General features: G+C 43.6%; 1 protein-coding gene and 1 long non-coding RNA gene across 7 annotated transcripts in view; one reads left to right on the forward strand and one right to left on the reverse strand.

The window, feature by feature from the left end:
• PRKG1 (protein kinase cGMP-dependent 1) overlaps positions 1–27,212 on the forward strand; it is a gene marked incomplete at its 3' end in the record, with an annotated part of 706,724 nt that overhangs the window by 77,465 nt on the left and 602,047 nt on the right. For all 6 annotated transcript variants that reach the window (XM_082222041.1, XM_082222042.1, XM_082222043.1 and 3 more), the window contains one exon: positions 6,504–6,917. In XM_082222041.1, the coding sequence (XP_082078167.1) occupies positions 6,652–6,917 (266 nt within the window). In that variant the 5' untranslated portion in view covers positions 6,504–6,651. The remainder of the gene's footprint in view (positions 1–6,503; positions 6,918–27,212) is intronic.
• The window catches only part of LOC309532209, a 738,788-nt gene that overhangs the window by 62,314 nt on the left and 649,262 nt on the right, over positions 1–27,212 (reverse strand). The gene's annotated exons all lie outside the window — the stretch shown is intronic.

The raw sequence follows: 27,212 nt of genomic DNA on the forward strand, positions 1-27,212 counted from the left end.
GGCTGGGGAATCCAAGTGTTGTTAGGCTCCAACTTCCACCAGCTCTGACCATCAGCCATGCTGGCTGGGGCTTATGAGAGTTGTAGTCCAACAAATCTGGAGGGCCACAAGTCCCCCACAACTCCTGCCCTAGGAGGTACTGTGCTATGGTTCTGGCTCTTCATTGAGTGTCAGAAAGTGATCCTGGAGGACCAATTAAATGCCTTGGTCATTTGTGTATGGCATCACTGTCTTCTTTGGTAGGTTGTTAAATATTTACATACGACTGTATTGTCTGGATGTTCAGAGTGTGTTGTAATCAACATGCAGATAGCACAGACTTTCATTTCTCCTTTCCATCTAATACCAAGTTGTTGATGTTCTGAACTGCTGCCTGCTGATAGCAATAGGCTGGAGTTGAGGGCTAATCAACTGAAGCTTAATCCAGATGAGAGAGCTGTTCCTCATCAGGAAGAAGACAGACTCCAGAATAGAACTTCAAAGTGGGGTGTTTTTTTTTGGGGGGGGGGAAGGAATCAGGTATTGAGTTTGCAGGTTGAAGAATCGGGTATTCAGTTTGTGGATGTTCCTAGATTCATCCTTGAACCTGGATGCCCAGGTGGTGGCAGCTGCTAGGAGTGCCTTTGGCTAGCTTAGCTGGTGAACCAGCAGTGCCTTTTCGTAAAGAGGTCTGATCTGACCCTAATTAAATGTGCCTTGCCCTTTAGTTACATCTAGACTAAATTACTGCAACATGTTCTACATGGAACTAACTTTGATGAGTCCTCGGGAAATTATGTTGGTCCATCATGTGGCGGTCAGGATGTTTGTTTGATCACATTTCACTTGTCCTGCAGTAACTGGACTGGTTAACAATTTGTTTTGAGGTTCAGGGTGTTGGTGCTTGCCTTTTAAAGCACTAAATGACTTGGGTCAAGGATACCTGAGGGATTGCCTCCTCCCATGCCAGCCTGCCCATTCATTAAGATCTACAGAGAAGAAATAAAGCCTTCTCAGTACCTGAATGGTTCAATCTTTGATGGCCTTTCACCAGCTTATGAAGATCTACATCTTTATTCTAGCATGTGTTTAATTTGTTAGGCTGGGTTGATTCTAGTGACAAACTTTGTTTTATGTGACCTGCCTGCCCTTTGCGAATTGCATCTGTCACCTGTGGATGTTATGCGGTGATTTTTATTTTAATATTGTGATTTTAATTGATGTAAGCTACTTTGTGTAATGAATGTGAGGTTGCTACAATGGTTTTATTATAAATAAAATAAATATTCCCAAAATGTTTTTACTTTAATGAAAATGTTACAAACTGTGTTGTATACACAGATTGTATACAAGGCAACTGTATGTTGCCTTGTGTTTGTTGGTAGTGAATCGGTAGTCCTAGTAGGGCAGTGCATGCTCTAGCCCCACCTCAACCAGAGCTCTGTGATAAGCTTGTAAAATGCAACTAGAAAAGCAAAGCTTTCCCTTGCTCTGTTCAACATCAGAACCCAGCCAAGCTGCTCATGGGGACCACACAATTCTTCAGCAATGGAGAGTAGCAAAGAGGACAACTTAAACAATCTCCCCAATCTTTAGCTCCCAGATGCTGTTGAACTGTAACCACAATACCTCAAGGACCTTCTCTCCCCTTATGAACTTACCCAGACCCTGAGATCATCATCTGAGTCCCTTCTTCATGTGCCTCCTCCATGAGAGGCCCAGAGCGTGGCAACATGAGAATGGACCTTTCCTGCAACGGCTCCCCGTTGTGGAATGTTCTCCCCAGAGGGGCTCACCTGGCTTCTTTGTTTCATATCTTTAGGCACCAGGAAAAAACATTCCTCTTCTCCCAGACCTTTGGCTAAGTAAACAATCTATAGCCTTTTAAACTGGGGTGGTGGGGCGGGAGGGGGTAGTATTTTTTTGTTACTATGCTATGTATTTTTGTATTTTTATATTGCAAACTGCCCTTTGTTCTTCGGATGAAGGGTGGTATATAAATATATAAATTCAATATAAATAATTAAATAGATTTCAGTGGAACTTATGTCTAGGGCAGGGGTCTGCAACCTTTAAGACAAAAGGAGCCACTTGGACCCGTTTCTGAAGAAAAAACAACAACTGGGAGCCGCAAAACCATTGTGACATTTAAAGCATGTGCGCTGCTGCCCTCCAATCTGACAGCGGGTGGGAAGGTGATGTTGGAACAGTGCGTGACTAACGCACGCACCGCCCCCATGCGACGTCACAGCCAGTACAGCGCCTGCCACAGTGGGGAGTGTTGGGGCGCACAATGCGCCTCCTCCCCTCGCTAGTATCTGCCCCGGAGCCGCGGCAAAGGTATAAAAGAGCTAGATGCGGCTCCGGAACTGCGGGTTGCAGACCCCTGGTCTAGGGCATGGGCAGCCAATGTGTGGCACTACAACTACAACTTCCATTAGTCCCAAGTAGCATGGCTGGTGGCCAGAGGTAATGGGAGTTATAGTCCTACAACATCTCAAGGGCTACTGGTTTCTCCATCCAGATATGCATCTAACTATTTTGTAGTTATTTTGTAGAATTGTAGAGTGGGAAGGGACCCTGGGGGTCATCTAGTTCCAATCCTTTGCAATGCAGGAATCTCAAGGAAAGCATCCATGACAGATTGCCAAAATCTACATTTGCCCCTCCCTGAAGCAGTGTGTTCTCATCCACCTCACTTAGTGGTAATAACTCACCTGTCCACAACAGCAAGATCCCCCCACCCCACTGCAGAGATGCTTCAAGCTTTCAGCAAGGCCTTTTTGCAAACCTAGACAGCATCTTAAAAAGCAGAGCCATCACCTTGCCAACAAAGGTCTGTATAGTTAAAGCTATGGTTTTCCCAGTAGTGATGTATGGAAGTGAGAGCTGGACCATAAAGAAGGCTGATCGCCGAAGAATTGATGCTTTTGAATTATGGTGCTGGAGGAGACTCTTGAGAGTCCCATGGACTGCAAGAAGATCAAACCTCTCCATTCTGAAGGAAATCAGCCCTGAGTGCTCACTGGAAGGACAGATCCTGAAGCTGAGGCTCCAATACTTTGGCCACCTCATGAGAAGAGAAGACTCCCTGGAAAAGACCCTGATGTTGGGAAAGATTGAGGGCACAAGGAGAAGGAGACGACAGAGGACGAGATGGTTGGACAATGTTCTTGAAACTACCAACATGAATTTGACGAAACTGCAGGAGGCAGTGGAAGACAGGAGTGCCTGGCGTGCTCTGGTCCACGGGGTCACGAAGAGTCGGAAAGAACTAAACGACAACAACACTAGAGTTAGGGGAAAGAAACCTGTAGCCCTCTAGATATTTTGGGGACTTCCCATCTAGCAAGGGTAATGGCCAGAGAATGAGTAAATTTTAGTCCAACAACCTATGGAGCTACACTAGAGGCTTATCCCCTTAAAACAACAACAACAACAACAACAACAACAACAACAACAACTTTTATTTGTACCCCGCCCTCCCTGGCCAGAGCTGGACTCAGCGCGGCTAACATCATAAAACTAACACAGTATACAAAGAACATAAGAACAGACAATCAATTAATTAAAATACATCTTAAAATTAGTTCAGAGCACATAAAAATCTGGATAGAAGGCAGTCCATGGGTAAAACTGAGAGTAGTTAATATTCTCCAGGGCCAACTGTTACCACTGGTTTTATAAAGCAGGGTAGGAGACCTCTTTAATGCTTGTTCTTATGCAGAAAGAAAAGAATCAGACTGAACCCCGACCAAAGGCCTGGCGGAACAGCTCCATCTTGCAGGCCCTGCAAAAGATGTCAAATTCTGTAGGGCCCTGGTCTCTTGTGAGAGAGCATTCCACCAGGCCCTGGCTCTGGTCGAGGCCAGTCTAATCTCCCTGGGGCCTGGGATCTTCAGGGTGTTATTATTTGCAGACCTTAAGGTCCTCCATGGGGCATACCATGAGAGGCGGTCCAGTAGGTATGAGGGTTCTGGGCGATATAGGGCTTTAAAGGTTAAAACCAGCACCTTAAACCTGATCCTGTACTCCACCAGGAGCCAGTGCAGCTGGTAAAGCACCGGATGAATGTGCTCCCATGGCGAGGACCCCGTGAGGAGACTTGCCATGGCATTCTGCACCCGCTGGAGTTTCTGGGTCAGTTTCAAGGGCAGCCCCACGTAGATGAAAGATGTGCAGCTGGAACATCCCTGAAGAAGCAAGGCTTGCCTGCAGCTATGGCCCTTTTAGGATTTCCACCTGTTGCTGCAATCGTTTCCAGACTTTCTCGAGGAAAGCCCCATTGAACCCAGTAGGTGTACTTGAGAACACTGCCTTTCAGCACCAACCTCTAGCCATTGAAATCAGTGGGACTTATTTTTTTGTTATTATGGAAGGGTTACACTGCACAATTTGAGAGCAGTATCTTCACATATATGTTAATTTGAAGATTATATACTCTAAATGCATAGGCACTCACCAAAGCAGCACTTGGGGTACTCGAAATGGGAGCAAGAGAACTCTGCCCTGGAATTCTGAGAGGCCCCAGTAAGGAAGGAATAAAAAGATTATTAAGAGTACTATGGTGTAATAGCAGGCCATGAGCTGACATGTCTTCAGTTCAAATCTCACAGCAAGTGACCCTTCTGTGGTCAAAAGGGTAGGAAGCAGAGGTCAGCAATAAACTAGCAAGTTTAAATGCCCAAGGAAAGTCAGCTGTGTTATTCACAAATGGCATCAGGAGTGAGCACCGAAGTTGCCAAATTTATTTGATTATGAAACTCAAGGTAGTTTGTGAATAGATATTGGAAGGATTTCTCCATATTGCATGAAGGTACAGCAAAATGGTGCATGAGATTTAATATAAGTAAGTGTATAGTCATACACATTGGGGTAAAAAGGAAAACCCACAACAAAACCAAAAATCTATATACGCACACTGATGGGATCTGATTAGTCTATGACTACCCAGGAAAGATTAGTAGTGAATAGGTTACTGAAAATGTCAACTCAGTGCGTAGCAGCAGAGAAAAAGGCAATTTCTATGTCAGGAATTATAGAAAAGAGGTCAAAAAGAAAACTGCCATTGTCACAATGCCCTTATGCAAATCTGTGCCCCAGCCACATTTGGATTTTTCTTGCACTGTTCTGATCACACCATCATTAAAAAGAAAAAAGAATACTGCAGTACTGGAAAGATATAGAACAAAAACAAGCCAGCTGATAAGAAATGTTATCCATACAGGAAAAGGCCACACTTTTGGAATTGTTTAATGTAGAAGGGAAGGGGAGATGTGACAGAAGTTTATACTGTAAAATTATGAATGAAATGAGAGATTTCCCTGCTCCTCTTTTAATATTAGAACTTGGGGTCATCTAAACAATTTAATTGGGGAAAGGTTCAGGAAAAGAAGGCGCCTACTTTTCAAACTATGCAGAGTTAACTTGTGGAATTAGTTGCCACAGGATGCGGTGATGGGTTTGTTAGGTCTGTGCTATAGGTCTATGACCCCCCCCCCACATCAGCTGTAATAGCCGAACTTCCATATTCAGAGAAAAGTATATCTCTGAATAGCAAACACCGGGAACAAACGTGCAGATGCCAATTTCCTTTATGATCTGCTCCTTAGCTTTTTGGGGGCGCTTGGCCGCAGCTTTTGGAGCCCTCCTCACATTCCCCCTATGTGTCCTATTAAGCGAGCCACCAGTGCCTTCGGTTCCCAATTATAACAAGCCGGTTAGTAACACTGACCCACTTTACAAGGCTGTTGTTAGGATTCTCGAGGAGAAAAACGCACCAGGAGTGCTTGGAGCCCTTGACATACGCCTGGCCAAATGCTAAGTACCATTATGAAGGAACCAATTTGTGGAGGTTATTTTGAGGGGAGGGGAGGGATCAATAATTTATGAAGGACATCTAATTTTACAACCCCGGACCCGAAGCTTTGGTTACAGGGAGCTGTGTCACCCTTCAGGCTGCATAGTAATAATGGTTGCTATTTTAAGGACTGCATCTCTCTCTCTCCATCAACTTTCTTCCTCTCTCTGTTGTCTGTACCACTTAACACAGAAGATGTGGTGTGTGTGTGTGTGTGAGAGAGAGAGAGATGGAGGAAGGGAGAGCTCTTGTCTTGATGAGAGAGCTTAGGAGTTTGGTGGGGCTGCTGTTGGCTATTCGCATGCCTCTTCTTTCCATCCTCCTCCTCCTCCTCTTCCTCCTCCCCGAGTGAATCCGGTAGGTATGAAGGGCGGCGGCGGCGGCGGCAGCAGGAGGGTAGCTCTAATTGCTTTCTCAATGAAAGATAATCACCCGGTCCCGAGGGACGCTTCCAGATTAGCACTCAACATCCAGTGATCTCAGCCCTCTCTCATCCTGCTGCCTCCATTTACAGCCCATTCAGCAGTAAGTGGATCGAAGAAAGCCGCTCACCACCACCCATTAGTGACAGCAGATCTCTCCCCACTGCTTTGGACTGACTCCCCCCCCCCTTCTTCTTCACTCCCTCTCTTTCCCCTTTCCTCTCTCTCCCTCTCTTACTTAGAGGCTCCATTCACTCCGCGCTCGCCTGGGTCGCTGCTGCTGCTGCTGCTGCTTTTGCTGCTGCTGCTCCTTCGCTCCCCCGCTCGCTTCCTTACGGGATACCAAAAAGAAGGGGAAAAAAGTTGCAGCGGAGCGAGGGCTTTCGAAACATGAGCGAGCTGGAAGGGGACTTTGCCAAGCTCTTGCTGCTGAAGGATGAGCGGATTAAAGAGCTGGAGAAGCGCTTGTCCGAGAAGGACGAGGAGATCCAGGAGCTGAGGAGGAAGCTGCACAAGTGTCAGTCCGTGCTGCCCGCGCCCACCACCCACATCGGACCCCGCACCACCCGGGCGCAAGGCATCTCCGCCGAGCCCCAGACCTATCGCTCCTTCCACGATCTCCGGCAGGCGTTTCGCAAATTCACCAAATCCGAAAGGTAGGGACGGTGGACGACGAAAACGGAGAGGGTGTGTGTGTGTGTTTGGGGAGGGGGGTGGGTGGGATACGTGCGCGCGTGAGCGCGTGCAGATACGTGTGTCACATCTTACACCCTTGTCTCCTCCAGCCCCAAAGTCTCCTTAAAGCTGGATGGCTACAGCCAAGTGAGGGGCGGAGTTGGGGTGTGTGCAAACCCCCTCCTCGCTCTCTGCTGCCTTTTCTCCTTGGTGGGGCTGCAGCGTCTCTCCCTCCCCCCCCCAACCAGCCCCGCTTCCCAAGGTTAGGAGGACAAGTTTCCCAAGGGTGAAGAAAGCGGTGGAGCCTTCTTGCCCTGCCCATCACGTGCTGCCTTGGAGCGGTGCAGAAGAGTCCAATAAAATAAAAAATAAAAAATAAACCCGGGCTGACAGCAAACCCTCTCGGGCATCTGAATAGTGCGCTCTCAAAGCGTGGCAAAGTTCCTCCAGGAGTTCTTGGGGATATTTTGGAAGAGTCCTCACCCACCCATCCCGTGCCCCCCTCCCCTCCTCTGCTTCTCTTCTTTGCAAACCCATCGCCTACCGAGGTGAAGAGCCTCTTTTGCTCCCCATCATTTGGCAGTTGGGCTGCCCTTCTATTTTTGTTGAGCATGCCTGGATGGCCGGGCATGCGCAGTCGCGACGGTCGAAGCCGCTTGCCCTTTCCTCCCTTTGCCCTTAGAATTGGCTGCTCTCACAACGCGGGGGGGGGGGAGGCGGAGGAGGTGTAGAGTGGGCAGTCTAGAGATGTTTGGGAAATAAAAGGGGAGGGGAGAGGAAGAAATCTGGAGGGGAGGTCCTGGTGGAGAGAAGCCCAAATCCCTCCCTTTTCCCTCACCCCTTCCTTTCTCCCCCCTCTCCCGGCGCTCCAAAATAATCCCGCCTCCTCTAGCCCGTCCCTTCCCAGTCTGCCTTATGCTGCTGCTTTTTGCGAAAGAAAAAGTAAAGAAAAAGAGAGAGAGATCGTGACACCAGAGGAGCCCCATCGATCGGCCCCAGCATTAAACCCCCTGTGGACATTAGCGAGAGGAAGTACAGAGCGCATTATGAGCTTTTAAGCCGCTGGAAGTGCAGAGCTCAAAATGCATGTTGCAGGATATTGAATATCCCATTAAACGGCGTCTCTCCTTCTCCCTCTCTCACCCCACCCCGACTCTTTTCCTTTCATCATCATCATCTGTTACTCTCCTGCTTAGTTTGAATGATCATACTTTGGAGGGAGGAGAAGGATCTTAGTGAGAAAGGAGAGGTACCAGGCACGTGCTGGACACGTGTTTGTGTGTAAACTTAGAACTCGAGGGGGGCAAAGTTTTGTCTGGTAGGGATGGGCCGGTTTGAGTTAGAGACTTGGTTTTCGTGCTGATGAGGATTTCAGTGTTTGCATGTAATAGAATCAGTTATAGAGTTGGACGGGACCCCGGGCAACACAGGAATTTCAACAAAAACATCCATGACAGATGGCCATCCAACCTCTGTTTAAAAACCTTTGAGGAAGGAGAGTCCACTACCTCTCCCACTGTCAGAAAGTTCTTCCCGTTGTCCAGCTGGAATCTCCTCTCTCGCCACCTTTACTGCTGTGCCCATATTTCTCGACTCTTTTAAACTGGCCCTCAAATCTCTCTGAGACCCTATTGCATTGTTTCTTGTGTAGAAATGTTAACCTGAGGTAGAGCAATGAATGTGAGCAGGAGAGGTCATTGGAGTGGCCACTGTTCCAAGTCTTGGGATCTGGGAAGCACAATTACCTTCCAACTACAATAGGAAACGTAAAAGATCCCTTCTTTATAGTGCTACAATAAACTTATCTGCTCAGAATGGGCATGGTTCGTTTTCTCCTTTTGCAGGGATGAAGATAGATTTAAAACCTTCCTGCATCTTCATTCACTTTAATTTACGTTTAACTGTAAGCTTCTTAGTGCAGGGACCTAACCACTTATATGGGTCTACAGTACAATGTACCTTGTTGACACTATAAAAACAATGAACAATAAGAAAAAGTGTCATTAATAAGGATTTTTTTTTTAAAAAAGTAGTTAATGAATCATGAGTTTTAATTTATTTGCCCTTGAACAAAACAATAGCTCTAAAAGGGGGGGGGGACCTATAAACAATTTTTTTAGATGATTTACACGCACTGCAGCAGGCACTATCTGCTAGAAGAAGCAGTCCTTCCTGTGTGTGTGGAAAATGCCTCTTCTGTGATAGTGCTTTATCTTCATTCAAGTAATAAAAAGGTAAAGGTAAAGGACCCCTGACAGTTAAGTCCAGTCGCAGATGACTCTGGGGCTGCGGTGGCCAGCACAACTATGCCGTTTCTGGTGAAACCAGAGCAGTGCACAGAAACACCGTTTACCTTCCCACCGGAGCGGTACCTATTTATCTACTCACACTTTGATGTGCTTTCAAACTGCTAGGTGGGCAGGAGCAGGGACTGAGCAACGGGAGCTCACCCCGTTGCAGGGATTTGAACCGTTGATCTTCCGATCAGCAAGCCTAAGAGGCTCAGTGGTTTACACCACAGCGCCACCTGTGTCCCCCATTCAAGTAATACAGACATAATAATAATAATAATAATAATAATAATAGAAGATAAAAGTAATACATAAAGTTAATTCTATAATAATAAAGGAATATAAATTGCATGTTTTATTTATAAACACTGCTTGGTTACTTGAGGGGATCTTTTTTTAAATATATGAGAATGTTTTTAGCCAATTACATAAACACTGCTGACTCTTGTGACATCTGTACGTTGGCTGCAGGCCTAACCATGCTTGGAAAAATGTTCTACTGAATTCAAGGGAACTTGCTCCCAGGTAGCCTAAACCTTATAATAAGTTGTCTAGAACGGGGAATCAGCAAATGTGAAATAATTCTTACTGCTCTTAAATCTAGGAGAGGGAGTCTGGATTGGGGGGGGGAGGAGAAGATGAGGTTGTCTGAATGAGGAACAGTAAAGATTTGTTTCTGTTGAGAAAGAAGTTGCTGGAGTGACAAAATTACACAGCGGTCCAAGTGGTCTCTGTAAAACTGTGTTAGACACATCCCATACAAAAAAGCCAGAAGGGTGTGATTAAAAATTGGCTTCCTCACAGTGTCAACTGTGGCTTGAATGTGTGTGAGTGTGTGGGTTTGGTGTAGTTCCTTAGTTTATTTCTGTTTTTGGGTGTCTCATCTTTCAAAACGCCTGGAGTTTGGGAGGTCGGGGTAGGATTGGGGAAGGCTGTCATCATCTTTAATACACCCAGTTCGCTTAGAGGCTTTTTAATTTTTTTTAAAAAATGGATGCACTGGCCCCTTTGCTGCAGTCACCTTTTAAAAATAAGGCTGCATTAATGACTGGGGTTATTTTATGAATTTTGAAAGTCCTGCTTCTGAAGCCACAGCTTCACTTGAAAGAGAGCACTGTAGGTCTTTTGTGTCAAAATTAAACTGGCCTTGTAAATATAGGATTTAAGTGAGGGGTTCCATGAGACTGATATTCCCACTGGAAAAATGACTTTCAAAGAGGTTTCGCAAGGCTGTGGATGTCGCACTCCTGCACGCCTCCCCGCTCTTTCCCAAACTGGGAAACTTGTGGGGATGGAGAGTTAGTCTCAGTTCACAGAGACAGATTTATCTCTTCCATCAGATGTCAAGAGCACACATTTTTCTTCCAACATTCATTGCAATTATTAAGTCCCAACTTCCTCTTCTTTGTGGTTTACACTAGGACAGAGGGTAAATTCTCGCCGCGGTCCCCCCCCCTCAATGTTTGGGCTTCTGCTTTCGAATAGAATACAAGCCATGAAGTTTATTTTCAGCACACTGACTCACTGTAACAGGGAGTTATGGCAAGTATAATATATGGAGATAGTAATGGTTGGAATTGAGGGTGGGAGAGATGCACAAGAACGTTTAAAGGAACAGAATGTCTTTTTAGTAACAATACCACAGGCAGTTTTCGCTCTACCCCCACCCCTAAAAGATACAAAATGTTGGCTCTAAAGGTTTTCAGGGTTTTTTAAAAAGTTATATCTGTGTTATTATATTGTACTATGGTTTTATATGCTTTACTTTAAAGTATTTAAATTAAAACTAATTAATTAAACTAAATTAATACACACTTACCTGGGATTAAGCCCCTTGGAACTCAATATAACTTACTTCTGAGTAGATATGTATAGCAGTGGGTCCCAAACTGCCCCCTCCCATGGACCACTGGAAAGTTGCTGAGGGTCTTGGCAGACCACTTAATGATTTGTCTGCCTGTTGAAGCAATTTTAATTCCATAGTATTCAAACTCTAAGGCAATATAATACATCTATAATAAATAATTATTTTAAAAAAATAGAAGAAGAAATAAAAATACAATTAAAAATCAAGATGAACAGTAAGCCCACAATTTACTCGAGAGTTTGGTTCCCAGGAACCATGCACAAACGCAAAAAGGTGTAAAGCCAGGAAGACTATCTCTGCTTTTTAGCTCTCCCACCAGTTTAGGAGGAAGCTGTCTTGCATTTTGGGGCCACGCTTCAGATCACCTCCCCTTGCTCTTAGACCACCATTCTCTCTGCTCTCGCTAGGACTCTCTGATGATGCCTGAACACACTCCCAGGGTGGGTGCAATGGTTGGTGGGACTGCCAATTGTTGTTTCCCCCCCACACCTCCTTTTGACGTTTTTTCTACTGATTATTTTGATCCGCCCTGCATTTTTCCAATTTATCTATTTTTCAATTAACCACATAAGTTTGCAGCCATGTAAAAAAAGTGAGCAGAAGTTGTGAGTTTAGTGTATTCAGTGGGGCAAGTGGGCTAGCCCCCATCTTCTATCACAAATCCACAGACACAGCACAGACCAGTGATGGTCCACAAACCACAGTTGAACTCTATGCGGTTTACTTCTGATGTAAGTAAACAGGAGTAAATATGCTTAAGATCAGGATGAAAGAGTATTTTCTGGATTTCTCTGCTAAAAGATGATGATAAATAGTGACAAATTAATAGTGATAGATTTAGTGCTGGGAATGAAAAGGGCCTTATACTGATGGATTGAATACTAGAGATTGAAAGATGAATTGAAGAGTCTGGTCAAACACAGATCCTGAAGTATACAGAGTGAACAACAGCTATTAAAATGGCAGGATCCTTTTAAAATTTTGTTTTACTGAAACTCTCCACCTTAACCTCTCTAATTGTTGGGGAAACAAATACAAATACTGCATGTTTCATTCCCACTTAAATATTATTGCTATAATATTCAAACAACACAACTTCTGTTGGACTGAGATTTCTCTGATTACGGAGATGATGTCTATGAAACATTTTGAGCACATGATATTCACTTGGTAAATACTAAGGGTTTTTTCCGGTAATAAAACAAATATATACATTAATCAAAGTCTTTATGTTGACTTATGTGTCAACACATGATATGCTAAAGGCTCCTGTGAATGATACAAAATGTTTATGGCATTTTTCAAGTATGTGATTAAATTATTGAAATAGTATCCCTTCCCTTTCCCTCCCTCAGGAGTCCAAATGCACTGCTGAATAATTTGGAGTCCCTCTGGCAATGCATAGTGCAGATTGGCCAGATTGCTTGAAAACTGTAGTGAGGAGTCTGAATCCAATAATAGGAGCTGATCTGACATTTGGGCAATGTGACAGCTGGACATTTAAGGTGTGGGGGAGCAATGCTAAAATCTGCTCACATAGCGGACTCCAGGCATCCTTTTTTGCCTCGTAAGAAGTGCAAACATAAAAGATGCTGCAAAATCATAGAGTTTCCCTACGCCATGCAAAGCAACTTCCTGGTTCAGAGCAATGGTCCAAATAGCACTATTCTTGATAGCACTAGATACTTCGGACTGGAGGTATCAGTTCTATCAGGCTTCATTGATTATTTTTAGATTTCAGCAATCACTTATTTGGGCACATCAGCTGTATCATAATAGATGGTCTGGTTCACCATTCATATTTTGTCACTAGAATATGTGATTGAGCCATCTAACACAGACAGAACTTTCATATCAACCATTTCACAACACAGTGTTTATTAATGGGGTGTGTTTTGTTTGTCCAGGACAAACAAAAAATGCACATTCATGTATGAACTGGTACTCAGTGAATACGATCCAGTGATCCTCGCTACTACACTTGTCACTCAATAAAATAAATCTCAACCCAATTTACAGTATGAGTTCTAACACTGCAATCCTATGCAGAAATACTTAGAAATCCAATGGGGCTTTCTCCAGGTAAATGTGTACAGGATTGCATCCTAAGCCAATTTATTGAGTAAACTTGTTTATGATTAAAAACAATAGTTTGGAAGCATTCTTTCTTAGATGCTGCATGCAAATGTTTTAGAACAGGCTTTCCCTCTTAGAAGAGGAGGGATGTCCCTTTTCAAAAGGTCATTGCCGTTTGCATAACAGGGTTAGCATTTTGTAATGATTAGCATTGTAAGCCTGGAGGCCTTGGCTCAGGGGTCAGCAACCTTTTTCAGCCTTGGGCCGGTCTACCATCCCTCAGACCATGTGATGGGCTGAACTATATTTTTTTTGGGGGGGTGGTGAACGAATTCCTATGCCTCAGAAATAACTCAGAGATGCATTTTAAATAAAAGGACACATTCTACTCATGTAAAAAACACCAGGCAGGCCCCACAAATAACCCAGAGATGCATTTTAAATAAAAGGACACATTCTACTCATGTGAAAACACGCTGATTCCCAGACCGTCCGCGGGCCGGATTGAGAAGGCAATTGGGCCGCTTCCGGCCAATGTGCCTTAGGTTGCCTCCCCCTGCCTTGGCTCAACCATGAAGCTCACTTTAGGACCTTGAGTCAGTCACTGTCAGCCCTAACCAACTTCATAGGGTTGTTGTGAGGTTAAGGGGACTGGGGAAATCTTGAGATCCTTGGTGGAGGGATGGGAGTGAAATCTAATAATAATAATAACATAAGTGTTAAAAATAATAATAATGCATTAAAAAAATCTGCTGCTTGAGCATCTTACAGATTAATCTATTAAGCAATAAAGCCCTAATATCCACATCTTCCGTGAAGTGCTTGTTCTAATTTGGCAATGGAAGCTTGGTACTAGTGTATGCTGAGGTTCTCCAACTGAGCTCTCATAGTAACTGCAGAGAGGTTTGAAAATATAATAGAAAAAACTACCCAGCAAAGAGCCTGGAAAGCTAAGTTGCAAATTAAGAGGCACCCAGATTAATTGTTTTTTCCCCAATTACTATTCTGTTTAATTCCCTCCAGCAAGGTTTTAAAGAGTTGATTCAAAAGCTCTTCTTCGCCCTTTTAGACTAAGAAAAAAAGCTCATCCACAAACATAGCTTGGGATTCATAATGCAAATTATGTTACGCATGCGAACGAAAAAATGGAAAATATTTGTGACTGTCAATATGGTTTATTTCTGTTGCAAGGCCCTGGATTAGTTCTTTGCAGTATGCTATCCAGATGGGCATTATCGCATGACATTACACAAAATTCCAAAGATCAGGCATGTGCTGTGAAAAAAACACTTCCTTTGGTTCATGTGATAGTGTTGCAAGTTCTCTACTCCTGGTATGTGTGAAACGATAAACAAATCTATCATAATTGCTTGTAATTCCTGAGTTTATATACATGAATCCTCCACAGCCATTTCTGTTGAGAAGTTTGAGAGCTGTGATGTTGTTAGTGATGAGCTGGCATCTTTGCTTGTGGCAAAATGATATACGAAGCTGTTCTCTTATTTTTTTGTTCCCCAGATTTCTGGTAGCCAAAACACACTTTCTTTCTGAATTGAAGGCACATTTCCTGTTGCACCAATAAATAGTTTCCATTAGCATGAAAAAGTAAAAAGGGTTCTGAACAAACCACTCCATATTTGCACAGCAGCTTCCTGGAGTTTGGGCCACTGCTACCCTACAACAAGCAGCATTTTAAAGTGTAATAAAAAGGCAAAAACTTGCTGCCACCACAGTAGCATACCCTCAAACATTCAACAGATGAAAATTGAGACAGATTACAATAGGGAAAACAGGGAAATGCAGATTCTCTGCCCTCCTTCTCCAAACCTGGTAAGACCTTGCCCAGTTTTAGGAAGGAGGTGCGATGCTCTGACAGGTTCTGAGAGCATTCCTGCTTCCTTTCCAAAGCCTGGTAATCACTGGTGCAGGAGGAGGAGTGCAGTGGGAGCGCACCGTCCCCGGCAGCGCGATCCTCAGGGTGCCATCGCGGCTGCTCCCTGCCTGCGCTGGGTGCCCTGCCCCTGCAGGCGGAGCACCCCACCCCCAGGATGTGTCCCAGCCCCGCCCCCGCCTGCTCTCTGCCCCCGGTGCCGGAGCATGAAGCTCCGCCACTGCTGGTAAGTTCTTGCCAGCTTCGGGAAGGAGGCAGGAGGACTCTAGGATCCTCCCTGTAACCCCACCTTTACCCAGGCACCCCAGGCCCTTCTACATTTCTGGGACATTCCCAAATCAAATCAGAAGCCAAGATGGCTTCTGTATTTCTGGGGATGCCATGGTTAAATCATGGCACTTGGAAGGTATGCGGTAGCTGCTTTTTTCTGAAACTTGAAAGCGGGGATGGGAAGTCTTTTTCTGTCTGAGGGCTGCATTGCCTTCTGGGCAACCTTCCTTGGGCCACATGCCAGTGGTGGCCCTCTCCATCCTGCCTTATCAGAGTTGATGGACAAAGGCTAGGTCGAAAAACTCAAGGAACGTGTGAAGGAGGGCCAATGATGGTTGAGGTTTGATGAAAGGGGGTATGGTTGGGAAGTTTCCTGATGGTCAGATCGGGGGGGTTTAGAGAGGCACATTTGTCCCCCAGGCATGAGGTTTCCTACCCCTCTAAGGCAATATAAAGGAAAGTCTGGGAGCTGTCCTTGGTGCCCCAGTAGGTTTTGTCTCTCACTCACAATACTCGAAATGTCACCTCTCCTGACATCCCACTCCATCCTGAGTCAGGAGAACCAGTGATTTTGGGTGTGTTTAGTTCAGCCTCAATGTATATCTTACATAGTAAAATGGTACCTACCACTTGCTGGATCAATTGATGAACAAGTTATGGTAACCTAAGTAAATACATAAGACGAACTTCTGCAGCAGTGTAATTGTATGCATGTTTACTCAGAAGTAAGTCCTGCTGTTTACAGTGGGACTTATTCCTTAGCCACTGTGCTTAAAATTGGAGCCTTAGCCACACAGATGCAAGATAGCGAACCTCAGAATAGTTTGGGTGCAGGTAAGGCAGTGGTGGGGGACCTTTGTCTCTGTAGATGTTGAAGGTCTGTGACTCGCATCATACCTGACCTTTGGGTCTGCTGGCTGGGGCTACTGTGAACTGGAGTCTCATCAGGAGAACCACAAGTTCCCTTCTTTGTTGTAAGAGCTGGACTTCCTTACTGCCCTTTCATCAGTGTGGTGAAGGTTCTTCTTCAGATCTTATTGAGTCTTCCATTTTTGGTGGCAGCTTGAAGAAAAGTGCAAGAAATAATAATGGCTAAGCAGGAACATGTCTAAATCACAGCTACTGATTAGTCATGGAATCATAGAGTTGGAAGGGACCCTGTGGATTATCTATTCCAACCCCCCCGGCAATGCAGGAATATACAGTTGTCCATTATGGGAATTGAACCTGCAACCTTGTTGCTATTAGCACCATGCTCTAACTAACCAACTGAGCTATCCTACCCCTTCTTTGAAGTGGTGGCAGCATTGACCCCTACAGAGAGGCTTACCTGGCATTATGTAGTGGACATTTTGGCACCAGATGAAGAATTTAGCTTCCCACGCTTTTCCATCTTAAGATCTTTTAGATCAGGGTGCAGATCCTCGGGCCCGGGGGCCAAAGGCAGCCTTCCAAGCCTCTCTCTCTGACCCTCAAGACACTCCCCAGAGTTCCCTGCAAAGAGGGTTGATTGTTAAACCACTCTGGAAATTGTAGCTCTGTAAGGGGAATATGGCTCTCCAGTCCTAACAACTCTTAGCACCCATCACAAACTACAGTTCCCAGTATTCTTTGGGAAAATCCACAAACGCATATGAGACCTAAGCTTGGATCCAGTCTTGTGTTTTAGTTTTTATTTTTAATTATAAGACACCCAGTGTAATTTTGTTCTTGGTTGATATACAATGATCATAGATCAAAAGCAATAAAATGTATTCTTAATCTTTATTTTGGACCTCCTTTAATAATACCTTGTGTTGCAGCCTTGTTAAATGCTATAAGGAAGGGGCAATCATTTGGGGAAGGTTTGTGTATTCTTTTATATGCGGCATTTGAATAATATATGTGTCAGCAAAAGGTCAGCAGCCTGAGGAGGAAATCTAGCTGGCAGCCAACTGTGTTAGGTAGGAGAGGGGGAAATGCACAGCATGGTGATGTCATGTTATGGGTTGTGTTATACTACATTAGGGATGGAGAACATGTGGGCCACCAGATGTTGCTGGATTGTAACTCCCATTATCCTTGACCTTTGGCCAAGTTGGCTGGGGTTGATGGGAGTTGGAGTGCGGCATCATCTGCAGGGTCACAGATTCCCTACTTCCATATTCCTTGTTTCTGGGAGGAAGGGAGGAAGAGAGAAGGAGTGGAGACAGCTCCATGAATCTTATACTGTAACTTCTAGTTCCATCTGTATTTGGGAAGTGCTAGCTATTTTAAAAACATTGCAAAGCACTATGCATATTGAAAGTGCTATATAGCTGGCAGAAAAGGGGATGGTCATCACGAGTTTAGACGTCAACAGATTGTAGTATATATACTTTAAATTTAGAAATGTGTATACCTGAAGTGAGAAATTTAGATTTCCGAAATGCAGCTAATTTTAGGGGTGTGTGAGAAACACAGCTCTTTGATATTAAATATCCACCCAGCTGTTGCAATTACGGTGACAACAGCCGGTAGTCTTCCCCCTCCCCCTCCCCCTTAATAAATGCTGCTTTGGTTTATTTATTTCTAGGGTGCCCTTCATACTGTCAAGTGTAAAATTATACTTGAGTACTAATTTAATGTGTGAAGTTTAGGGCAGTAAAGCTTGTTTTATGCCTTGGGATAGCCAACAGTCTCTTGAAGGAGAACTTTTCTTTCTTTCTTTCTTTTTTCTTTCTTTCTTTCTTTCTTTGCAGTTTGGCATAGAATTAAGGCCACAGCTAATTGCAATTCTCTCCAAGTACCACCTTTGCCTGAATAATTGACAGTGGTGAAGTTCGTCTCCTTTCCTGTTTTGACAAAAAATTCTGATCAGTAGGCATTCTCTTGCGGGGGCAGACACCCTCCGTGGAGATAAAGCTGTAACCAAGTACAACTAGTACTGTAAACAGAACCACTAGCAAAATGGGAATGCTGGTACCGAACATCACAATTATTGATTGATTTATATGAGGGATGGGGAACCTGTGGCCCTCCAGATGTTGCTGGACTCCAACTCCCATCAGCACAGCTCCCTGATATCACTCCCTGATATTATATTATGCTGCTCTTTACTTTGCGCCTGCCATTCAAGCAAGTTTGCAAATTACAATGAAACATGCTTAGCTTGTTGTTATTTATCAGGGCTGGCAAACCTTTTCTTGGTTTTGTTACTGTGCTGTAATTATCAGGACCGTAGAATGGTGCAGTTATAGCAAGAAGGCTGCTTTTCTGGCTTTATTTGCATAAACTGTGGATGGCATTGAATAGCAGCATAAGAAGACCCCCGCTGGGTCAGTCAGTGGCCCATTTATGCTAACATGCTGTTCTCATGGCAGCCAACCAGATGCCTATGAGAAGCCCACAAGCAGGACCTGAGCACTGGAGCAGTGGCAGAGCTTCATGCTCTGGCACCGGGGAGTGGAGAGCAAGCAGGGGCGGGGCTGGTGTGCATCCCGGGGGCATGCTGCACTGCCCTAGGGGCGTGGCACCCAGCACAGGCAGGGTGGCAGCCGCGATGGCACCCCACCGGGATTGCACTGCCAGGGGCGGTGCGCTCCCCCCGCACGCCTCTTCCTCCGCCAGTGCACAGGAGAACTCTTTCCTCCTGTGGTTTCAAGCACCTAGTATTCAGAAGCATACTGCCTGCAACAACGGAGGCAAAGCAAAGCTGTTGGGGCTAGTAGCCATTCATAGCCTTATCCTGCACAAAACTGTCCAAATTGGTGGCCCTCGCTGCCTCCTGTGGGAGTGTATTCCATTGTTTAACCATGTGCTGTATGTCATATATTTCTTTCTTGCTTCTCCACCCAGAAGCTCCAGGTTTTGAATGTTTTCTTCCTCTCCACCTTTTGTATTTGCAACAGCACTTTGAAGTAGGTTGAGCTAAGTTTTTAAAGAATGTTTATTTTTTCAAATTATTATGGAGCTGCAAAGACAAGTAAACAAATAACAAATATTTAATATATCCCACTAAAGACAGGACATACAAAACCTGAGCTTCTTAAATAACACCCAATATAAAGACCACCATCTTTTTTCTAGACAGCAAAGTTGCCTTTAAATCTGAAACTAAAATATATGAAATAAAATCCCACCATACTGAACCTTACTTTTCCCTTAGAGACTGTAACTTATGCCTTATTTTTTTGTCCTGCAGTAACCAAATTTCAGAGTTTTTTTGTAGTCACATTAAAAAAAAAAAGATTTCCTCTGTTGTGCTATAGACATCCTGGCAGCTGGCAGCATCCATGTCAAAACTTCCTTTTGGTGAGATGTCTTCATAAGTATCTGTCCACATATTTAGTAGGGTTAACTGGGGAGAAATTTAAATATGTTGTTTTAATAATCTTTGATATCTCCTGATAAATTTCATTTCAGAATAAAGCAACCTGTGGGCATTCACACCAGTGATGAAAGATAGTCACTTTAGTCTCACAACCTTAGTTTATTTTATTTATTTATTACATTTATCTCCCACTGTTTCCTCCAAGAAGCTCAAAGTAGCCTACACATTTCCACCTCTTCATTTCATCCTCACAAGAGTCCTGTGAGGTAGGCTAGCTGAGTGACAGTGACATTCAGTGTGCTTCTTAATGCCAGTTGCTGGAAACCACAGATGAGAAGAGTGCTGCTCCACTCAGGGTCTACTTGAAGGCTTCCCATGAACATCTGGCTGACTACCATGAGAACAGGAGGCCACTGGCCTGATTCAGCAGGGCTATTTTTATGGTCTTATGCTGGTCTCTGAGGTCTTGGACGGGTCACATGTCATTCCCACCAACTGTTACCATGATCCCTTTGCCCAAAGAGGCCAGGAAATGAATCCGAAAGTTTCTGCTTGTTAAATGTGCCCTCTACCGTAGAGTTATGGTCCCTGAGTTATGGTAGATTGAGATCTGGACAGGGGGATAGATACTTTGAGGGGCTGCCTGGTGCAGTGGATATTGTGTTGAGCTTGGTTTTGGATCAACATATACCTCAGTTTGAACAAGTTATGGCTGTTCTGCTTTTTGAAAAAAGTATAATTTTTAAAGGTGGCTAGTCTGAAAACTCTGGGAGCTATCGTCTAGGAACATTCTTTCAGTTTAACCTACTGTACAATATTGTAGGGAGTGGTAAAATGGTGAGAGGGAGGGATCCATACCCTGATTTCCTTGGAGAGATGAAACCATAACAAATGTATAAAGAGTTATTGAGACTAGAACTACAATAAAACTCTTTTAATAGTCACTGAGAATATTGGAAAAGAAGTATTTAACCTGGGTTTTTTTTGTAACCATTTTTAGATTCTCATAATTTCCTCAAGCCATTAGGAAGTGTCATGTTTCCAGAAATGTTAAAATGCTATTTAAACGTGTCATTAGAAGAAGAATATATGGCAGATATATATGTGTGTGCCTGCGTGCCTGCGTGCTAATACAGCTTTATGATTGTAATCAGGTTTATTTCATGCACAATTGAACAAAAGTCATTTAAAACATTTCATAAGCATTTGGAGCAACAACAACAACAAAAAAGCTAATAAGGAAAAGCATTGCCATTTGATCCTATTTCCATTTATTTTAGGTAGTTTGAATTTTTGTCTGCGTCAATGTAGATTGAAAACTGGCCCTTACAAAGTTTTATTCTTCTTGCCATACCATGAGGAGGAGGAATAGAACCTCATCCTTTGTGTTTTCATAGTGTGTTGGAAGCCACCCAGAGTGGCTGGGGCAACCCGATCAGATGGGCAGCATAAAGATAATAAAATTGTTGCTGTTGCTATCCTGGAAACTGGACAGAAATAACTATTCCTTGTATGGGCCTCTGGATCCATCTTTGTACCTGGAGGAAGACATTATAGTGGTACTAACAGTTATATGTGAGAAGAGAAGACTCCCTGTAAAAGACCCTGATGCTGGGAAAGATTGAGGGCACAAGGAGAAGGGGATGACAGAGGACGAGGGTTGGAAAGTGTTCTCAAAGCTGGACAGTGTTGGACAGTGTTCTCAAAGCTACAAACATGAGTTTGACGAAACTGCGGGAGGCAGGGGAAGACAGGAGTGCCTGGCGTGCTCTGGTCCATGGGGTCAAGAAGAGTCGGACACGACTAAACGACTAAACAGCAACAAAAGTTACATGTACTGTAAAAGTGTCTTCTAAGAGTTACATTAAAGATGAAGGTACTGCCTCTTCTTAGAGAAAGGGAACCTGACCACCCACATCCACATGTGCACACCCTTTTGGCTTGACTACTATAATGTGCTTCATACAGGGCAGCCCTTGAAGACAACTCAGAACTTTCAGCTCATGCAGAGTGCTTTGGCCTGCTTCCTTTATAATGTGAAGAGGTGGGCAAATAGACAGCAAAATCTGTGCTGGCTGCAATGCCTGCCAGTTGGATTTTGAGCCCCGCTCAAGGTTCTGATTCCATTGAGAGCCAGTGTGGTGTAGTGGTTAAGAGTGGTAGATTTGTAATCTGGGGAACTGGGTTCGCGTCTCTGCTCCTCCACATGCAGCTGCTGGGTGACCTTGGGCTAGTCACACTTCTTTGAAGTCTCTCAGCCCCACTCACCTCACAGAGTGTTTGTTGTGGGGGAGGAAGGGAAAGGAGAATGTTAGCCACTTGAGACTCCTTCGGGTAGTGATAAAGTGGGATATCAAATCCAAACTCCTCCTCCTCCTCCTCCTCCTCCTCCTCCTCCTCCTCCTCTTCTTCTTCTTCTTCTTCTTCTTCTTCTTCTTCTTCTTCTTCATCATCCATTAAATCCCTTTGCCACCTGTGACTGACAAACCTTTAAGACTCCCCCTCTCCCCACCTGTTCATATTTGCCAAGGAAGATACTCAGTGAATGCCTGGCTGCCTTTTCCAGCATTGTAGGAAGTAAGGATAGCCTCTACAAGAAGCAGGCCATTATTTGTACTTGCCCCATGTAAAGAAGCCCACCAGAGTTCACTCTTGCATGCATTCAGGATATTTTACAGCATTTCCCTTTGTGCTAACACTTGTTATGAATACGGCAGTGAATAAATGATGCTATAAGGTGCCATAGTAGTTATTTTCTGCAGTAAACCAAAACATCTTCTATTATAATGCGAAATGTTTACATTCCTGTGAACACAGAGGAGAATCTTCTAGCAACAGAGACATCCTGGCATCAGAAACTGCTTGCCTGGTGGTGCAAAGCCCCACTACACAAGCTTCCTAGCAAGTGGGGTAGCTGTTGCTCACCAGAAATGTATGGGACAACATGTTACACATTCACCAGCAGAAGTACTGGGTAGACTCTGTTGGTACATTTGTCCCTCCCCTCTCCCTCACCGTAAGCAACAGTGACCCACCTGCTGGGAAGCTAGTGTAGTCGCTTTACCCCATCTAGCACGCTGCTTCTGCCTGGAATAGTAAGCCAATTAAGACATGTAGGGCAGATCCATACCATACATTTAAAGCACACCCAACACTCATTTAAAGCACATGACAACCCTTGAAGAATCTTGGGAACTGTAGCTTCCCCTCACAGAGCTATAGAACCCTTAACAAACTACTGTTCCCAGAATGCTTTGGAGAAAGTAATGTGCTTCAAATGTATGTTGGCACATAAGCCTTAATAATGTTTTTAGATTCCAAATACCAAGAGTCCCAGATTATTTTAACAAAGGGGAAATGTGAAGGATACAGCACATTTTGAGGTAAAATTGGATATAATATGGCAATGATGGACTGCTGTTCATTAAAAGTGCCTATATTTTTGGCTCGAGGGACCACTAGGGGCGCATCAGAAGATGGCTGACAATAACATCTCTCCGACCCACACGAGGTAAATTGGAGGCTGTGATGGGAGTAAATAGCCTCCCTACCCCCCCCCCGGATGGTGGGGGGGGGACTGCCCTTGCCTGCTGTGCCCTATACCACCCCCGAATTTGTGGGGATGGGGGCACTAGGCACAATGCCCTCCTGTGGGATTTTGGCACTCCTGGACACCGTCTCTGATTCGCGCCACTAGCTGCAAGAACTTCAAAGGAAATAATTTGGATGAAGCTGATGCACATATTTCAAGGAAGAAGGGAGAGTAAAGACTGCTAACAGAAGAGATCTCTAATAAAACAAGACGAGTCGGAGGAACAAGTATAGATCATGAGAAGATACACCAAGACTCGGTATGGCAAAGGGACTGATGGGGGAGGGGGGAAAAACCTTCCTTTCTTTCCTTTATGTGATTAAACAAGAATCCCTCCCATCCACAAGTCAGAAATGTCATTTTAAGGACTTAAGCTGTGGATTTAAGGCTGTGTGGAGATAAACTTTTGAACCAGAGCATGTTTTAAGAAGAGCGTGGAATGTATAAGGGCTTTGGAATGACGCAGTTAAAAATACCGTCGCCATATTAGGAAGTTCTGTCGGAGGACTTAAGTCTGAGAGGAGAAATAGAGAAATAGAGCTGTTTTTATATTGTGGATGAAACTCCTCAGTGGGACTTAAGAACGACAGTTCTGTAATTAATGATGGAAAGAGCGCTGTTATCTATGAAGGCTGTTATCTATGTTATCTATATATGGAAACCATTTCGATTTGAGGACTGGAAGAACAGAAAAATTCACACAGGATTATTATTGGTGTTTATCGGCTTAAGGAGACTATCAGAAGAGATCATAAAGAAAAAAGAGAAAATATATGAACAAGATGTGATGTGGAAACAGCAAGATAAGTCTGGATAGAATTATGAACTTTGGACTGATTTGGACATTAACGCAGTAGCAAGAAGATGATCAGAATCCCCCTTCGGATCTTGAAATATGGGTTCCCTCAACAAAATTTAAAATTCGGCTTTGTAATTCTGAATTTATGTGATGTGATTTGATTTGATGTGATTGGCCGGTTAATATATATTTTTTAAAGTGCCTATATTTTTTATCTCTTCCCTTTGCTAATGTTGTTTTTCTTAATATACCCCATTGCATATACACAGAGAGTTATGCCAAAAAGTATTTATTTTTGTTTTAAAGCTCTAAACTCTTAATTTCTCACAGGGTTGTCACACAGTTAGCCACAAGATGGCAGCGGGAGCTAAGGTTTAACTTGTATTATTGGGGTGGGGGGGTGTTCAGTTTTCAAAAAGTTTGCCTTTTCATCTCCAGGCAGCAGTGGTTTGGCGGGGGGAGAATACTTACCAGGCAGCATTAAATGAGTCTGTTTCGTTTTGCAATTTCAGGAACACAGACTGGTTCCCCCTATATATTTCTGTGGTATTATGGTCAGTTATGGTAGACCAGAGTTAAAATCTTTATTCAGCCATATACCGTATTTTTTTGCACCATAACACTCACTTTTTTCCTCCTAGAAAGTATGGGGAAATGTCTGTGCGTGTTATGGAGGGAATGCCTACGGGTGGCATGCCTACGGATTTTCCTCCTCTAAAAACTACGTACGTGTTATGGTCGGGTGCGTGTTATAGAGCGAAAAATACGGTAGCTCACTAGGTGACCTTAGGCCAGTAACCATCTCTCAGCCTAACCTACTTCACAGGGTTGTTGTGAGGTGAATCATGTGCACTCCCTTGAAATCCTTGGGAAAAAATTGGGTAACAAATTATAAGTAAGTAAGTAAGTAAGTAAGTAAGTAAGTAAAGCAAGTGAGTTCCGAGTTTTTAATATCAATAAAATTTAACTTATTTTGTAAACTTAGGCAGTTTACAGAGTTAGGCAGACATGAAGCAGAACACTTTTAAAAAGCCCCGTACAATTCCACTGGAATATTTTTTATAAACTGCGAAACTTCCATTCTTCTATGGACACAATCCTATCCATGTCTATTCAGAATTAAATTCAGTGGGACTTACACCTAAGTAAGTGAATATATGATGGCAGTCAGAATTGCTTTCTGCCATCCTACATCATGATGTACGTAACTTTATGAAAGAATTAATAGTATTGACTGAATGGGGGTTGGGGGGGGGAGAACTGCCAAAACAGGGAACAGGTAGGAGGAGTGGGGGGGGGGATAATTCTATCAAGCAAGTGCAGAAACACTTGTGCTGATGGGACAATCTCCTTAGTGCTGTGTTGAACTCCTATTGTTCTTTAATTGACCTCACTACTGGGCTTTATTTTATATGCCAGATTACAAAATAGTCAAGAAAGGAAGACTGTGCAGAGTGTTTTCAGTTTTCTCTGCATTTCAGACCCCATGTGATATTCCCCCCCTGGTTCTGTGTACCTGACTATGAAAGTCTGCATATGTACTCAGTAGTGCTTACTCCCTAATAAGTGTGTTTAGGATTGAGACCTGACTATTATTATAATAAGCAATTGGATGAGCCCAGGGCTTTTTTTCAGCCAGAACTTGCTAGAACTCAGTTCTGGCACCTCTCGGGTAGGTGCCATCGCCATTGTAAGAGAAGAAGGGAGGCGTTCATGGTGAATTCTGGCACCTCTTTTTTTCTAGAAAAACAGCACTGAATGAACCAATGCACTAGGCATGCTTACCAAAGGTACAAATTCATTTGATTAGAAATAACCACAGTATTAAAAATAATCAAATACTTCAGCATGGATCCAAAAGTTGTTAAGAATAAGGGAGATCTGGATTCAAATCCACACTCAGGCATGAAACTCAATGGATAAACTTTGGCCACTTACTATCTCTCAGCCTAAGCTACCTAACAAGACTCTTGTAAGGGGAAAAATGGAAGGGAGAATCATGTTTGCTACAATGTGCTGCTCAAAGAAGAAGTTGAATAAAAATGTAAGATAATAATAAAGTGCCCTTCTACAAGAAGAACCCATTGTAAGGCAGAAGTGAGAAACCTATGGCCTTCCAGATGTTTGACTATAGATGGAATCCAACAAAACTTCTTGCTTAATGGCTGTTTCCAACCCAGCAGGATAGAGAACAGTGAAAACAAATCCAGCGGAGTTATCCCATCCATGAAGGTGTCTCTGTGTGAAGTGTGTGAAATGTTGCGGTACAAATACCATTCACAATTTTTTTTATGTGTGCATGAAAGTGCAGAAAAGTCTCTCCCTCAAAGAAGACAGAATCTAGGAAGTGCTATCAGCCGTTTTTTTGGTTCCAAGGAAAAGATCTATTTCCCACTGATGGGGTAGCACAGCAGGGAATGAGATATAATGAGGTCATGTCTAATTGACTTCAATTTTCTGAATCAATATTCCCCTGGAGCATTCCATTCAGCATTTTGCAAGAAGGTGATTTCATTCATTTGTTCCTGCCTGTAATCGCAATAATCCTCCAGAGCCTGGAAGTGAAGCAATATTTTCTGATGTCATGGCTTGCATTTTATAACACTCAGTATGAATATTCCACAAGAACATTAACGTACAAGTCCATCAATGGAATTGTGCTAAGGTTGGTTATGAATAGCTGTGGGCAGATTTTGCATGTTATAGCTGGCTAATTTTCAATCTCTCTGATCCCCAGTGCTGCTTGCACAAATCATCTACTTGTACAAGCAGTGTAACATGTATTATGAGAACTGATGTAATCTGGGAACAGCAGTAACTAATGGCATCAAGGAATCTTAGAGCTTCTCTAATAACAAGAGTTGCTTTCACACACTTTTGTTGGTGTCCAGCTTACATTTATACTGCTTATGTGAACAAACCACTCAGATGAGAGCTGGAGAAAAAGGAAGGCCAACAGCCAATTGTACCATGTGAATAAGGCTTTAATAATTCCTTTCAATGGACATATAGGTAATGTGAATAGCAGCAAGTGAAACAACGCCCTGTTTATTGAACATTCATTTTTACAAAGCTCATGCTAAAGTTAGACTATTTGTGGGGAGGTTTTACGACAATGAATATTTGTCCTGATTTGCTTGTGCGGTGTTTATATCTTTCTATTAATTATTCATTCATTGCATACTTTTCAATGCATTTC

Source organism: Podarcis vaucheri, assembly GCF_965113315.1.
Source record: "Podarcis vaucheri genome assembly, chromosome: 5".
Lineage (NCBI taxonomy): Eukaryota > Metazoa > Chordata > Lepidosauria > Squamata > Lacertidae > Podarcis > Podarcis vaucheri.